The sequence below is a fragment of the Vulpes lagopus genome, chromosome 9 (genome assembly GCF_018345385.1).
Source record: "Vulpes lagopus strain Blue_001 chromosome 9, ASM1834538v1, whole genome shotgun sequence".
NCBI classification, from domain to species: Eukaryota; Metazoa; Chordata; class Mammalia; order Carnivora; family Canidae; genus Vulpes; species Vulpes lagopus.
This window is the reverse complement of record NC_054832.1, coordinates 8,932,592-8,948,913: the sequence shown is the minus strand read 5'-3', so window position 1 is coordinate 8,948,913 and position 16,322 is coordinate 8,932,592. Positions and strand designations below refer to the sequence as shown.

The window sequence follows — 16,322 nt, the reverse complement described above, 5'->3', positions numbered from 1 at the left end:
TTACTGAAGAAGGAAGAGGACAGTTGCAGTAGTGATGGTAGTGTAAAGTGTATGTATGGTTTGATATTCTCAAAATTTTCCCAGTGGCTTTATATCCTTGCTCCTCAACTAATCATTTTTTCCCCTCAGTAACCTGGGTCTAGATCTTTATATCTGCAATATTGTGAATTACACTAATTATAGAAAATACAAAATCGAGTGATCAAATTACAAAATTAAGGAAAATCTTTGTACATGTATGTCTGGCTTTGGTGCCAACTTCAAAGCCAATCATAAAAATTATCACACCTTATTGTTTTTACTTCTTTTGTAAAGGTCATGTATCTGTTTACTTAAAGCGGCTCTCAGCCCTCATTTGTACCAGAAATGATAGAAAAATACTGAAATTTCTTAAGTATAAGATCTACACAATTTATATGTTTTGTTGACTTAATAGCATGGCCTCTGTAACAAAAAGCAAATATACTTTGAGATTGTCGTGCAAACAGGGTCTTGAGCCCTAAAAGCAGAACTGAGTGAGTGGGAAAGGCATGGGGATATGGGGGTGTGGATATAGCTGTGCTGTTGCTTAGTGGACTGCTATGGATGGAGCCTTCGGCCTCCTGGCAGTTCATTGTTCTCATCTGTGCAGAACAATTTCATGTACATGGTCTGTAAGTTATTTTCTAGCTTAGAAGCCTGTGGATCTGATTCTTTCTCACTTGCTAGTTCATTAATACTGTGAATGGAATAATCTTTCCTTGAGCAAGTGATTTTTTTTTTTTTGTCCCTCTATCAGTTCTTTCTCTCTAAAAAGAAACTTCCAAAGAAGGAAGGATAATTCTTATAGAAATAATACTTATGTTTGGAAGTAATGGTTTTATTAGAGGGAAAGAGAAAGTACACCTTAACCAAATAAACTTTAACCAACTTGATCAAGTTCTTAACGGGTGTGTGTTTGCAGTTACTGCAGTCACAGTGTATTTACTTCTGTCAGGGTGTGACTTGTTAGATTTCAAGTGTTGCTGTAAGATTCAGTTGTATTTTCTAATGATTCTGACTTGCTCCTGTTTCAGGGACATTCACAGTTCAGTTTTATGATGGAGTAATTCGTTGTTTAAAAAGAATGCACATTAAGGCCATGCCCGAGGATGCTAAGGGGCAGGTAAGAGTGTTCAACATTCCTAGCTACCCAAAGGGATGTCTTCTTGAATGGTGACCAATCAAGAAAGAAAAAAAAAAAAAAAAAAGAAGAAGAAAGAAAGAAAAAGAAAAAAAAATACATATATTTTAAAGTGAACTAATTGTAGGATTATGTGCTGATAGCCCCAAATAGCAGCAAGAAAAAGAAGCTTAGAATGTAAGATAAATTATACACTTGATTTTTGCTTCTTTGGCTTTAGACCTGCTAAAGTTATAGGTCACTAGTTTCTGTTCCAGGTGAAATCCCAGCATCCACTAAGCTGGTGTTGTCCTATCGACCCAGCTGGATCGTGTAACCAGTCTATGGGAAGTGAGGTAAGTGCCTTTTTTTAATTTCATTTTGTTTTTCCTGGTATATATTATCATTTAGAAAGTTAATTTTTAATATAAAATTTTATATTGAGTTTCTTATCTTCTTCTTTCCTTTTATAAATCATAGTCATTAATCTTCTTTTAAAAGGCGCTTACCTGACACTCTGTAGGCTGCTTCAGGTAGGACTCTCTGAGTCATAGGACGTAAGCAGTCTATTACATGCTTTGTCACTGCTCAAAGCAAGAATGAACGGTAAGCATTTAAAGGAGAATCTGGGATGAAGTTAAAACCATGATTTCATTGATTGAATATGTTTCCTGAAAGACTGGAAAGAAAAGGTGCCAATAGAAATTTAAAATATTTTCTTTTATGTTCTGCTGTTATTTGGGATTTTCAGCACCTGGACCTACAATTAATTTTAAGAATTGAAAGTAATCTATAAAAATGTCTAATATGGAAATATGCTACATACTTGTTCTATACTGTGCAGTGAAAAGTATCATTCTGAAATGTGTTGAAGTTATCTGGTCAATTGCAGCCAAATGTGTACATTTAGTAATCTAGAAATGTAGATCACCGCGTTAAAAAAAATGATTCTTGATACCTTCTGAGAAGTGTGATTGTTTTAAATCACCTGGTTTTCAAAAATTTAGTTTTGTGGTGATCAGATAGCAGAATTTTTCCCCAGTTAATATAGAAATGCAATTTAAAATGGAAATGCTTTTGATCAGGAAATTGCTTTGTGTTTTCCTGCTTGTACATATAAATAAAATGTTCCTTTAAGCATTCAATGGTGTGATTTCTTGGTTACTGCATAGAAATATAGATTAAGACATTGGAAACTTAGTTTAATATATACCTGTCTAATTAAACAAAATTCTCAAAATTTTTTTTTCTTTAAGGCTATAATTGTTATTCTGGCTATTCAGCTGTTTGTGAGATGGCACTAACCCTAAAACTTCAATTTTTCTCCAAAGTGAGACACTGAGCCAATTTGGTCTGTGGTAAAATTACAAGTAATAAAAATTAATTTATGGGATGTATTTGGTGTTTACTTTGAGTAAATAGTTACATTATGATGTATGTTAACATTAAAATCAATGCCAAAATATAAACCTTTGAAAATATGAGTAATACTATATTTCTTTCTTTCTTTCTTTCTTTTTTTTTTTTTTTTATGAGAGAAGGTGCAAGAGTGCACACAGGTGGGATGGGGTGGCGGTGAGAGAGAATCTTAAGCAGACTTCACACATAGCATGAACCCTATGCAGGGCTCAATCTCATGACCCTGAGATCATGACCTGAGCTGAAATCAAGAGTCAGAACCGTAAACTACTGAGCCACCCAAGTGCCCTGAGTGACACTATTTCTTTTAATTTATATTTTTCTTCATAACTTTTAATTACAAGCACACTAAAATATCTGTAGAATTGTTTTTTTTTTTATAAAATGGTTTCATTTTATGTGTTTTTTTTTTTTCCCCAAAAAGTTTTTGACTTGTTTTCATGTAGGAAATATACTAAGTCAGGTGTTGCGTGGGCAGTGCTAAGAGAATCCAACTTTGCATGTATCTTAAAAATTTCGAGTACTTTGAGAATTCCTTTGTAAAGATATACGGTAAATTTCTTTTACTAAATTAGCAAAGGATAAATAGATGCAGTATGGAAATATATTCTTCTCTAAACTTTCCGTGGCTTTTTCTATCCTATTTTTTCTTTTTGCAAGTGTGCTGATGTAAAACTCACCAGTGTTAAAGATTTGCTCTTAAGGTCCTTTACTATTTATAAAACTTTTTTTGCATACATTATTTAATTGGGTTCTCCTAGCAGAACCTTTGACATGGCTGTGACTGATAGTTCTATTTCACAGTTGAGGAATTCAGAACTTAGAGAATTGAATGACTGGCTTAAAATTTCACATAACCATAATGCATAGAATGACTCTAAAGTCAATCTGATTTCCAACATGTTCTTTATTGTGTACTGCTCTGTTGTCTACAGGAGCTTTGAAGCACATCATTTAGCTCTAATTCATGGAAGGATCACACCAGCTATTTTTAATAGTGAATCTTACCTGTTTAAAAATAGAAGGGCAAAATAATGGGAGAATTTTTTAATGACACAACTGCAGTGGTTCCATGATTAACAAGTCCTATGATAAGGAACTTTAAAGAAATATCTAATTGCAGTTTTAAGAACTACAACATGAATCTCTCCCAGTTTTCTGTTCATTGGAGAGAGAAAAGAGCCAGGGATGGAATTTACCCCTGGCATTTTTCAGCATTTCTCTAACAACTTAAAAATTTCCCCACAATGTGGAACACAGAATTAAGCACTCTGCTCTTCATAAGACCATGTACAGGTATGACCTCTGCTGAATTTGGCACTTTGCTAGTCGGGCTGTACTTTAGTTTCTCGGTCTGCTTTGTTCATTACTCTCTGTTTCATCTGTGGTGCTACTTTTTCTCTAATACTTAATGTCAGTCTCAAAGCTCATCTTAGCCATACGCCTCTGGCTTACTCAGATGCTCCTGCATCTTCTGTCCGTTCACGTACACTGACTGCCATGGCTTTGTCCCGTGGACTTCCTCTTCCTTCTGCTGTCAGTTAACTCCTTTCTTGACTCCTTTCCTTCTGCCCTTTGCCTCGAAGATTCCTGCTGCAGGGCTCACCTCATCTGTCACGCTCCTTGAAGCCGTCCATTAGCATTTCTCTTAAGGTTAATCTTTTATTTTGTTTTCTTCCGTGGCATTTTGTTTATTCCTCCACTGTCTATCCTATCACACTGTCTAATAGTTAATTTTATTTACTTTTCAGTTCCTTATAGGTAGTACCAAAAAACCTGGCTCTAAGTAAACCTGGGATTGGATAAACTTGGTTTATCTGGTTTGTTTTGTTTTTGTTTTTCTTTTTACAAACTAGAGACATAAATCTGTATTTCACGACTATGTCTTAGTTCACTTTCTGATTAGACATATATGGGGGACACAGTTTAAATACTGAGAAAGCTAGATGCTGGTCATCTTCCAGGCAGGAGCAAAGATGTGATCACTCCAGGGCCTATACATTTTGGGTCCTTTCAGGCAGCATCTTTTATAAAATGTCTCATGAATTCTTAGCATGCTTCTTGGCACACATAGCAAGATATTCAATAGAAAATTGGTGAATGAATGTGTGAGGTGCAGTCACATGATAGTTTTAGTTCATTTCAATCATAGGGAAGAGAAAGAGACATAGATTTTGTTTGTTGGCTTATTTTTAATGGCTTATTCACATATATTTTCAAGACTGAGCAGTCATTAATGTAACCTGTAAAGTAACTGCATTTGATGTTGTCAAGTATTCTTTAGTTACGTGGATTAAGAATTTAATGTGTTACCCATTTTGGTTGAATTTGAGTTGGTCTCTCTGAAGCTTAGTGGCCTCAGTGGAAGATTAACTGTAGAGGTGTCACAAACAGTTTTTTTTAAAAAATCATTTTGATTGTGAAAATTTAAATGTTAACGCCACTTTTTTTTACATCTTTTCATATTTTTTATAATAAGTGTTTTTAATTAGAAATAAAATGGTAATAGAAAAAATTATTTAGCAACAAACTGAAAATGTGAACACAAGAAGGGTAAATATTCACATCTCAGAAGAGTGGCAATCAGCGCAAATCCCCGGAAGTTGAAGAGGGAGGGAAATTAATTAATCTGGAGCCTGTCAACATGTACTTCACCTTGGTCAAATCAAGTGGCTCTTTTTCTTTCGCTAGTAGTATTAAGCTGTTGTGATAAATTGGTGTCCAAACTTTCAAAGCTTTAAAAATTAATAAAATCATATCTTGAATTTTATGAAGTTGACCATACTGTGAGTGGTACATTCTTCCTAACGAGGAATAGTAATTTGTTCAGTGGGAGTACATTTCTTTTAATCTTTATAGGATTGCAACAAAAGCACTTTTCTCTAACTTCTTTTAAGGTTGGTTGTATTCAGAAAAGAAATGCAATTTGCCATTTGAATTTCAAGTACTAAGACAACGTCATGAAGTGTTCTGTATTTGTTTAAAGGGTTTCCTCTATTATTTTAGATTTTATTTCAGTGAAAGTAGATCAAAGGAATATTTGTTACTAAATATTTTCCAATTTTATGTAAGGTTATACAATCCAACTAACCCATTAGATCATTAAATTTGATAATTACCATGTGGATGATTTATCTTGTAAATAGAATTAATTCAACTTTTATATTTGTCTGCGTGCGAGAGTAGCTTTGAAAATGTGAGATGTTTTTATTCATTAGTGTAATTAAATTTTGATTAATTTTTAATACTTCACGTTTTGTGTTTTTCCTTTGGAGGATTGGATAGCTTTAGTCAAAGCAGCTGCTGCAGCTGCAGCCAAGAATAAAACAGGGAACAAGCCTCGCACCAGCGCCAACAGCAATAAAGAGAAAGAGAAAGATGAGAGGAAATGGTTTAAAGTACCTTCAAAGAAGGAAGAGACTTCAACTTCTATAGCTTCTGCAGAAGTTGAGAAGAAGGAAGATCTGCCCACATCTAGTGAAACATTTGGTACAAAATATGTTCTTATGTTCATTCCTTGTGGCAGGGTAAACTCACTTAGAGAGTAAGCCAGACCCCTTAGCTACCTATTTGAGGGTATGGTTGAATGATTGGGCTCTTCCCTAGCATGAATGGTTAACTTCTGTAGCATCTTAACACGGCTGAAGATTACCGGTCTAATATGGGTACTGGATAATGGGTGACTTCAGTATTCATGAATAGAAAGGAGTTCAGATTTTGACTTTTAAATTCGTGTTTAGTAAACTTTGGGTTTTTTGTTTTGTGTTTTTTTTCTTTAACTTTTTAAGTGCTTCTGCATGTATTTTAATATATAATATGGAAAAAGCAGTGAGTCATTTTCTTTCTGCTTTTCTTTCCTAAAGAAATAACTGCTTAGTAGTTTTTCATTTCTAATATACCAGTCTGGAGAAATTTGTGTTTTTTAAAGTTCTATGTCAAGCACTAGGTTAAAAAAATTAAATGCAAAGCAGTTTTACTATTTTGCTATTTTAAAAAAAAAATGTGTTTTAACTTTGGATTCTAGATAAACTCTCATATATGTATTCTATTAAAAGTAGGACTTCATGTAGAGAACGTTCCAAAGATGGTCTTTCCACAGCCAGAGAGCACATTATCAAACAAGAGGAAAAATAATCAAGGCAACTCATTTCAGGCAAAGAGAGCTCGACTTAACAAGATTACTGGTAAACTACAATGATTCTTTTGGTGGTGGGGGCTGGAGGGTTTGGTTAGAGTAGTCTGTTTTTAATAAAATAAAATGTATCTTGTGTTTTAGTGTAACAAGCTGGTTAACAAGAAAGTTACTTTATGATTCTTTAAGGTCAGCATCCTCCAACAATGTCAGCTTTTTCTCTTGTGAAATGTGAAAACTATCATGTTTTCTACCTACCTCACAGGGATGTTGTGAGGATTGATAGGATCAAATGTGATAAAATTCCATAGTTTTAACATCACCTTGGTGGTAGGAGTAGTTTCTGTAAACATTGAATTATTTGCTTTTGTCAACTTGTGGTGACATAATCTCTGAGGTTCTAAATATTATTATACAAACATTCTGACTCTTGCCCAGTCTCATTAAAGATGGTAGCAACTAGGGGTGCCTGGCCGGCCTAGTCCATGGAGTATGCAATTCTTGATATCAGGGTTGTGGGTTCAAGCCCCACATTGGGTGTAGAGATTACTTAAAAAAATAAAACCTTAAAAAAAAAAGATACTAGCAAATATGGTTGGAAAGATGAATGCTGAATTAAATTCAGTTCTTGAATTTGTTATTCCTAAGTAAAAGTACTTCTATAAGTTTCTTATATTTCTTATCTTCAGGTAGGTCCTTAGAATTTCATCTTACTTTTCTGTGCTTTGTTGTAATTTAGGAAGTAGAGTGTTAGGATGATGAAAACTCTGGAAATCCTAGCCTGGTTAGTGTTCACAGGAGAAGAGATTCAAGTATCTGAAGGAGGGCCAGTCATACTAGGCCCCATCACTTCCAAGGCCTGTTCAGCCTAAGGATTCTAGTCTTTCAAAAAATTGTAAACATATTTAATTTTTCTGAGTATGTGTTAAAGGGGAGTTAAAATACTTTTAAGTATTTAGTCATATGTTCTTAATTTAAGGACAAAGTGGTTTTTAGTGTCATTGGCCTAATAAAGTTATATAAACCTTTGTTGGTATTCTTTTAAATAATATGAAGAAGCTTGGTTTCGTTGTCAGATCAAAGAATAAATGTAAATTAGGCATGTTGACCATGTTGTGAAGAATAGAAGCCCTTTGAAAAATGACTCTGCAGCAGAGGGTTCTTTAGAGCCATTGTTCATCTAACGTTCATCTTAAGTGATTATAATTGATTTCAACAGGTGAGAATATTTAGTCTTTCCATTCATTGATAGTATTTTTGTGCCTTTTTCTGATAAAGGATATTTTTGGCCCCAGGAAGGGAAATATTTCAAATGAATTCATCCATTCCACCTTTTCCTTAGAAACTGTTAGCTTTGGAGAAAGTAAAAATGTTATCCAGGTGATTGTTACAATGGCAGCTTGAGACTTCCGTTTGGCCCTAGCAGAATGGAAACTAGGGTTGCATACAGTGGCAGAAGAGGAAGAGCACTTCCAACTCCTGTGAGACCAAGACTGAAAGAGCACTACTGGAGGGGCCGAGACAAAGGGAGATCGACTTGACCCTGAAGCATGTGACTGCCAGCTTACTTACCAGCCTCCAGGGTTTTCCTGTAGTCTGGATAACCTGTGTTTAGTTTCAGGCAGTCTATTCTCACAGATGCCTTACCGAGAAGTTGAAGCCCAACGTTTAAAGAAATAAAAGAAGAAAAAACAGCTTAGTGCACAACAATGTATTATTTACATATGGCCTTGAAAAGACAATAGTGGGGAAAACCATTTTACCCTGTGTCTCAAGGAAGTTCTGATACTGGTTGCTTAGTAACACCCTGCACCTTGTGTGGAGGGACTCTGTCCTCACTTCCCCTTGGGAGTCTCAAAAGAACAAGTAATAGTTTGGCAGCAGTAGAAAAATGTAAGATTTTACAGATGTGAAGCCATTATGACTTTTTTCCTTTATTTACTCAGAAGATTTGAATGTATGAAGATTCTTTTAATAGTTCATTTTTCTGCATTTATTTTCATGTTCACCTTACGACTATATCATGCGAAAGGATAAGAGATCTTACAAGATTGTCTTCACTGGTTGAAACTCAGGCTTGCCTCTGTGCAGTAAATTTCATTTGTAGACCATAAAAAGAGATGAGAACTAATATAGTGATTTTGTTATGGAATTATGGTGTATTTTAAATTTATCAAGCTCACTTGTCTTTTTGTCCCTTTACTGCTGAGACGAATAGGGCTATGATCATGGCAGCATCTTAACCTGCTCTGATGTATTCCCCACACTCCATTTTAATTGTTTTTTAAATCATTCTAGCTGGAAATACATGGACCAGCCACTGGGTAAATTTAATTGATATATTCACTGTCTTTCTGTTATACCCTATAGAGACTCTAAATCTGAATTCTATCTAGGGAATAGTGTAAGATGGCTTTTTTGAAGTTTCCAAATAAGGACATATTGAAGGATAGTTGCACACACATATATATGTGCTTTCAGAGACTTATTTTTCATTATGTAATGTTCCTTATCGATAGTTACATACTTTATGCATACTGATTTAGAATTGACAATTTTACAGAGAGATTCAAGAAGAGTCCATGCTTTGGGACAAAATTCTAAGCAAACTGCAGGTGAATTTGAGTAGATTTTAAAATACAGATATCTAGGGAGCAAAGGAAGAAACATCAGCAATTGGTGCATGGTTTGTTTCTAGGAGTTCTAGGAATTTCTAGGATTCAGTCAGCTTAGATATGTTTGTACAGCTTAAGGAATTTCAAAAATAATTTTAAAAAACCCACAGGTTTGAATGGGCCAGTACACATTACTGATGATAATTTCAAGAATATTTGATTCTTAATCCCTTTTAAGAATCTTCTTTGATTCTTATTCTTATAATTTCAGGAATATTTGGTTCTTTTTCACACGTTACTGATGATAATTTCAAGAATATTTGATTCTTATTCCCAAATATTCAAGAATATTTGTCTTATTCCCACAACACAAGAATGTTGTGTTTTGGAATCCCTGGTTGAAAAGTAGAGCACAAATTAAACTACTTTACTCTTTCTTTCCTCCCCGTTTACCATTCCAGAGTGTTCTGGCCTCTGTCCTATTCATTCCTATTAGCAGAGGCAGATACATATTTTGTAGCTGAAGTATACAGTATTGAAAAATTGTGACTTTGTGGGTGGGACTCATGAATATTAGATATTCTACTTTTACCTGATATTTTCTTAATAATCTTGAAACTGCAAATTGCATTCTGTTAAGATAATTACAGATACATTCTTCTGGACGAGGAACTGTTAGTGACATATTGATAATTAATAAGCATTTGCAGATAACTTCTAATTTTCTAAGGAGTTTTACATTTCTCCCCAGCATGTTTGCAGGCCAAGAAAACAGATTTTTGTATAGGCTTAAAGGCAGCAGTAATCAGAGACCTCTCAAAGACTTTTATTCTTGTCCCCTTTTGTTGTTTGTACTTAGTACCTCTTCTGTAAGATAGCTTGTATATAAAATACAAAAGCTTTTTATCGATCATATTGGATGTGTTTGAATTCTCTGGATGCCGCATATTGTATTTTCTAATCTGATTTTGAATAGTTTTTATTAAATGCCCCATTACTTTTTATAAGAACATTACAAAGCTTTATTTTTTCTTCACAAACCATTTGGTGGGAATTGCTTAATTGAGTCTATAATATCCTAATTTAAATTCATGAGTATGTCTGAATTATTTTCTTTATTTTAAAACTTGTGGTATCTTATTTTTAATTTTGTGATTTGAGATCTCTTCTGTGTATTGATGAGATTTAAAAAGTATTTCTACCACCTATATGAAAGGAAACAAAGTAAGATATGCTTAATAGACTGAATAGCAAAATATTTTTCCTGTTTGAATAAACCTTAGAAGTGGAACCTCTACTCTATTTCCTGCAAAAGAATTTCATTCCCTAATTTTTTCTTTTTATTTCAGTACTAGTGATTCTCAAAAGTACTAGCTAGAGAAGAAAAAAACCAGTGAATATGGTTTTAAGTGTTAAGGAAATATACTGTGCTATATCTCTTTCAGTCACCTAAAACTCTGTTCAGAAGTGATGTTAATAGGATTGAATTTATGGTTTATAAGCTTTTTATAAAATTATTTCTAAGTTGGATTTTCCCCCCATTTAAATCTATACTTAATATTGTGTGAGCAAACTGTATAGATTGTTATCTCAAACTGGACCAAATATATTTTTTAATACCAGTCATTGATGTATCAAAATCATTGTTTTACACTCATCCTTTTTCTATCTTAAATTACAATTCTGGGTGCTGGATATTCAACTTACCAATAAAGGAAAGGTGCTTTTCTCCTAATTTAACATTTGGTTCTAGTACTACTATAAGGATATGATTTTAATATTTGAATTCATACTTAGATTACTTAATGCCTTTGAAATTATTACTGAAAAAGTCAAGAGATGTTGCCACATGGATAGCTTAATGCTATGTGGCTTGTTGGAGCACTTTTTTCCTCTTATTAACTATGCTATCTAGATGGCTTCAGTGGTATTGGGGGTATAATTGCTGCAGTACGTTCACTGTTGTCGATTGTTAAACATGCTTCCTTTGAAGCAGAGGTTTTGTGTAGCCAACTTTGAAATGACAGATGATTTTTGGTGACCTTTTTTTGTGCCAATGATTATAAGCAAAGACATACTTGTTATATTATATAAGCATTATAAACTTGGCTTCATTGAAGGTATCTGTCAGGTGCTTTGCAAAGAATCTTGACCAAGTAAATACCTTTACTTAAGGCAGAGTCTTAATGTCTTGCAAAGTTCACTTATATACTCCAGGTGATTTACTGTGTTTCTAAAATTGAGAATTAGTGATACACATTGGAGAACACTGGAATTCCTAAATTATTTAATAATTTTTAGAATGAGGCTATAATATTAAGCTCAAATGCAGGAAGGGCCCACACATTTTTCCCGTTCACATAAAACAGACCCATCAGTGTTTTTGGCAATTTTTAAGAAGATAAGGTACATTGGGATATAGAGGTTAACCCACAAAACTTTAGGTCAAAGAATCCAAGTGGAATTAAAAGTTGGGAGTAGTTTTCTTTCTTTAGCACATAATACAATGACAGAATCTTATATTGCAGTTGTTTGGAAGGATTTCTCAGACCTTAGTATTAACTCTGTATTTCACTTGTATAGACAAAGCCATATTTATGAGTATTAATTAAAGCTATCTTAGGTTTCTAGACATTAAGCTATAGAACCTAAAATTTCGATAGACTAAATGTATATGTGTGTTGTTTCTTAAGGATGTCTCTGAGGAGCAGTGGTTTTTACAGGAAACTAATTGTGTGAGCAACTTTCAAGTTCCAATTTAGTCCTTTGAGTCATTATTAAGGGTGTTTGTGCTTTTGACAAGTAAACTTTTGAGAATGTTTGCTTCCTGTATAGTAAGAAGGATGGGGGATTTCAGCTGCTAAAATTTGGGGGAAAATTAAACTTAGAGTGAAAGTCACTAATTTTTCTAATAAGCAATTTCTGTACAATTTTTCTCAAGGTTTGTTGGCATCCAAAGCTGTTGGGGTGGATGGTGCTGACAGAAAGGAAGACCGCAGTGAAACAGCTCCAATGCTGGAGCAGGTATGAAACGGTAGCATTTGATTGTTTTCCAGGTTCCCAACTGGAGTGGTCACGGAGCTATAGTATCCGCGTAATTGAAATTGCCCTTGTGATCAGATATGGGAATAGGAAGCTAATGAGTGGATGATAGATTTTTAACTCTGCCTTCTCCCAGGCATACAGATAAACTACAGACTTCGTTAGTGTTTGTTTTCAGTAGACTGGCATTAAAGCCTCCTGTCTCCAACATTTGAAAGCCTGGAGACAGGCATCCCAGGGTATAAGCTTTCCAGCTGGACCACCTTTAACTAGCTTACAAAAAGACCCTTACACAAATACTTTTCATTTGTGAGTTAAAACAGGGTTTTTGACATCTAATAAAGCTTCTTTTGTAAGAAGTTTCTTTTATATTGTAACAGTTGGTGTTGTTAGACTGACTATGTGTTTTATGAATTGATCAATGAGCCATACATTTTTGCTAGGATGTATATTTTAATAACTACAAAAAAAGAATTTTAAAAACTATGAAGGGTCTGTCTTTAAACCACCTAATAGAGGAATTTAAAAGCGAAGGTTGCAGTTGCTAGATTTTGCCTTGGCTACCTTCAGATTCCCACAGTACCTGTACATAATGAACTGTGCATGCTTTTACATTCTCTAAGGGCTTAACTTCTTGGGCACTGTACGACTATAAGAACACAGTAATAGCCATAACTGGATTTCCTTGGTTCTCCTGTTTTAAAATCTGAGCCTTAATGTAGTTTTAATATATCCTTTTTGTATTAATTTAATTTTCTTTATTAGTAACCTAATAAAGAAGACTTTAAAATGAGTATCTTTTGCTCTTCTCTTAATGCGTTTTAAAAAATAGTCCAAATTTAATTGATATTGTATTGAGTTTTTCAGGGTTATTTTAGGCCTGACTTGATAACAGTGCATTGTTTTGGTGCCTCCATTAATGTTGTATTAAACCAATGGTCTTTTAAATTGATTACTATGTCAGCGAATCATACCTTCTGATTTTCTGTGATCATCAAGCGGTTAAGTCTTTGCCGTTACTGTCAGTTATATCAACCAAATTTTAAGTGATTTTTTTTTTTTACTCTGTATCACTATATTCAACGTCCCAGATAATAACAATATTTTGTATTTTCACCACTGTTTATGATATTCTCAGAATGCAATAAATCAGGGACTTGGGTAATAAAATGTTTCTGGAAAATTCATTACAATGTCAATCTTTCATTATGCACAATCCTGCTGCGGTGAATGTGATTGTGAAAATTACTTATTACATGTGGAAGTTAGCGTAAAGGGCAGTGCCCATGTCAGAAGTACAGACAACAACATTCTGAAATTGAGTAAAAAAAAAGAAAAAAGGAATTGAGTAACTCGGCTGTTTCTATTTGCATAAGGAAGATATTTTTGAGAGTCCTTGCCAGTTTTGTAACAAAGAGACCAATAATCATTACTGAAAACTTTGTAAATTATTTTAGATTTTTAAGGAACACAATACTGTTCCTTCATTTTCTGTCATTCAGATTGATATCATTGTGAAAATGTTTTGTAACCAAACTCTTAATTTTTATGCTGTTTGCCCTGCTTCAAAGTTAAAAAGCCGAGTTATAAAACTCTCAATTACGAGTATTGGTATCAACTCTAGACTTAAAGGAGAGGTATTGATTGTCACTAACCTCTGTTGTCTTAATGAGTAAAATAATGTCATTCATGACATAGATTGATAACAGGCCTATAGCCAGAACTTACTGTGCTAATGGATTTCCTTTATTTACACTTTTAAAAAATTCAAACTGTGGTTTTGAACCCCAATTCTCAGATATTAATTATAGATTATTTAATTGTATTAGGGAATTGTCATGTTATATTTACTTTTGGATAAACCTGCATTAGATGCATATAATTCAGTAAGTTTTTAAAAATGTTAATTTGTCCTTGTTTAGAAGTTAAGCACCTTATCAAGATACTAATTTAAGTTTTAAAATCTTGTTTTATAACTTTGTAACTCGAGAGTACTGGATGCTGTAGTGATGTCTCTCACATATGTGAAGATGAACAATAAAATTGTTTATTTACAAGTAATGGCTCTAATTACTTTTCTGGCAACACCTTTTATGATAAGTCTAGGAATCCTTTCCATTTATGGAGTACTTTTTCAAATGATTATAAGCTGCACTTATACACATGTGTAATGAGTAAATTCAAGAATAGAAATGATGACTACTGAATGAATGGAACACTTGACACCAGCCCTTTTATGTGGTATGTCCAGCATGCCATCTGTAGGGCATCCAAAGATGCCCTACGTAATACCAACTGTACACCTAAATTTGAGTGCCTTGTAGTTTAGTGGGAGCAGAAGGCTGTTTGGTCCCCAGACAGTGATCTTTCATATTCCAGAGAACTGCAGACTGCTGACCTGATGGTCATCCCTCACAAAAGAAAAGGAAGTAAAAAGGTTTCCTGGGAACAAACCATATTGTTCATAGTGCTAGCAATTCGATTCTATTTGATAGAAGCCTACCTTAGTATAGATTTTTTAAAAAGTGTATCTCCTATTTTGCTCTCAGATACGTGTGTCAGAAACAGATAGAGCATAGGCATTCCCACACCATAGATTGTAAATCCATCCAATGTGGCTATTCTCTGTTGTCTTTGGACACATTCACATTTATTTCTACATAGGTAGGAAATTTTACTGCCAAATGAATAAAGATATCCTTTATGAAAGAACTGACAAAGTTCTAATTTTTTTTTAAAAGTATCAGTTGGCAGGAGGAAGGTAAAAATTCTCATCTAAGAATGCGACGTATTTTGTTTTTAAATCCAATGTTTTTAACTTACACTTGGTTTTACTCCTTGGTTTTATTTTTTGTTGTTGCTTGTTTTGTATTGTTTTTTAGTCTTTTAACTCTGTATTGCTGGTGGCTTTGATTTCATGATGCACTATGCTTATGAAACTCTAGCTTTCAGCACTAAAATGAGTTAAAGATAATGTTTCGTTAATTTGGTCATTGTTTTCCTGTTGAGATCTTTCTTTAAAGGGACACTGTCTACTTAGACCTCTGCATTCAATTTGATAGAGATTGTTTTATAAGAAAACATCTAAAAGTCAGAAGCTTTTAAATGTATTCTTCTACTGCCCTAAAAAAAGAAAATGCTTTTTATTTACCTAATTGTTATTAAGGTAGTTAGTAATTACGGTTTCAAATGAGATGTATTTCATGTAATACTGTGAAAATAATTTGTCCATCAAGATAACATTTTATATTCTGAGAATATTATGAATAATATATTTTTACAAATTAAAACTTAGACTAAAAGTCGACAGCATCCCTTTAAAGATAGCCTATTCAACTTTTAGTTAATAATTTGTGGGGTTCTTTTTGGTTTTTCATTTGTAATAGAAATGTTATATGTTGCTTAACAATGTTTTTGGATACTAAAGTTGCTTAACAATCAAAATAGAATACAAGAACAAAAAATGAAGAAACCAAAATAAAAATATCAATTTTTTATTATTTATTCAGGCGATTTCACCTAAACCTCAAAGTCAGAAAAAAAATGAAGCTGACATTAGCAGTTCTGCCAACACTCAGAAACCTGCACTGTTATCCTCAACTTTGTCTTCAGGGAAGGCTCGCAGCAAGAAATGCAAACATGAATCTGGAGATTCTTCTGGGTGTATAAAACCCCCTAAATCACCACTTTCCCCAGAATTAATACAAGTCGAGGATTTGACGCTTGTATCTCAGCTTTCTTCTTCAGTGATAAATAAAACTAGTGAGCACAGATTTTTAAAAAATAGTTACTTATCCTATAAGCTACATTAAAAACAGTTTGATTGTAGTTATATTGTATTTTTATGAAGTTGGTTTTTAAAAATTCAAACTTAAGTGGATATGATAGAGAAGGCTTAAAACTATTTCAAGGGCAAAAAGCATATACATTTCTGATTTATTGTACAGAGACTACTGGTTGAGAAGACTTACCA

General features: G+C 33.7%; 1 protein-coding gene across 2 annotated transcripts in view; it reads left to right on the top strand.

Annotated features, from left to right (window-relative positions):
* Positions 1–16,322, top strand: part of PHF20L1 (PHD finger protein 20 like 1) — a 78,291-nt gene that overhangs the window by 22,372 nt on the left and 39,597 nt on the right. Inside the window, exons 5-10 of one of the 2 annotated variants that reach the window (XM_041768502.1) lie at positions 1,056–1,144; positions 1,420–1,497; positions 5,836–6,049; positions 6,619–6,744; positions 12,249–12,331; positions 15,859–16,111. In XM_041768502.1, the coding sequence (XP_041624436.1) occupies positions 1,056–1,144; positions 1,420–1,497; positions 5,836–6,049; positions 6,619–6,744; positions 12,249–12,331; positions 15,859–16,111 (843 nt within the window). Of the gene's footprint in view, positions 1–1,055; positions 1,145–1,419; positions 1,498–5,835; positions 6,050–6,618; positions 6,745–12,248; positions 12,338–15,858; positions 16,112–16,322 lie in introns of those variants that run through there. The other variant, XM_041768501.1, reaches the window with a different exon arrangement.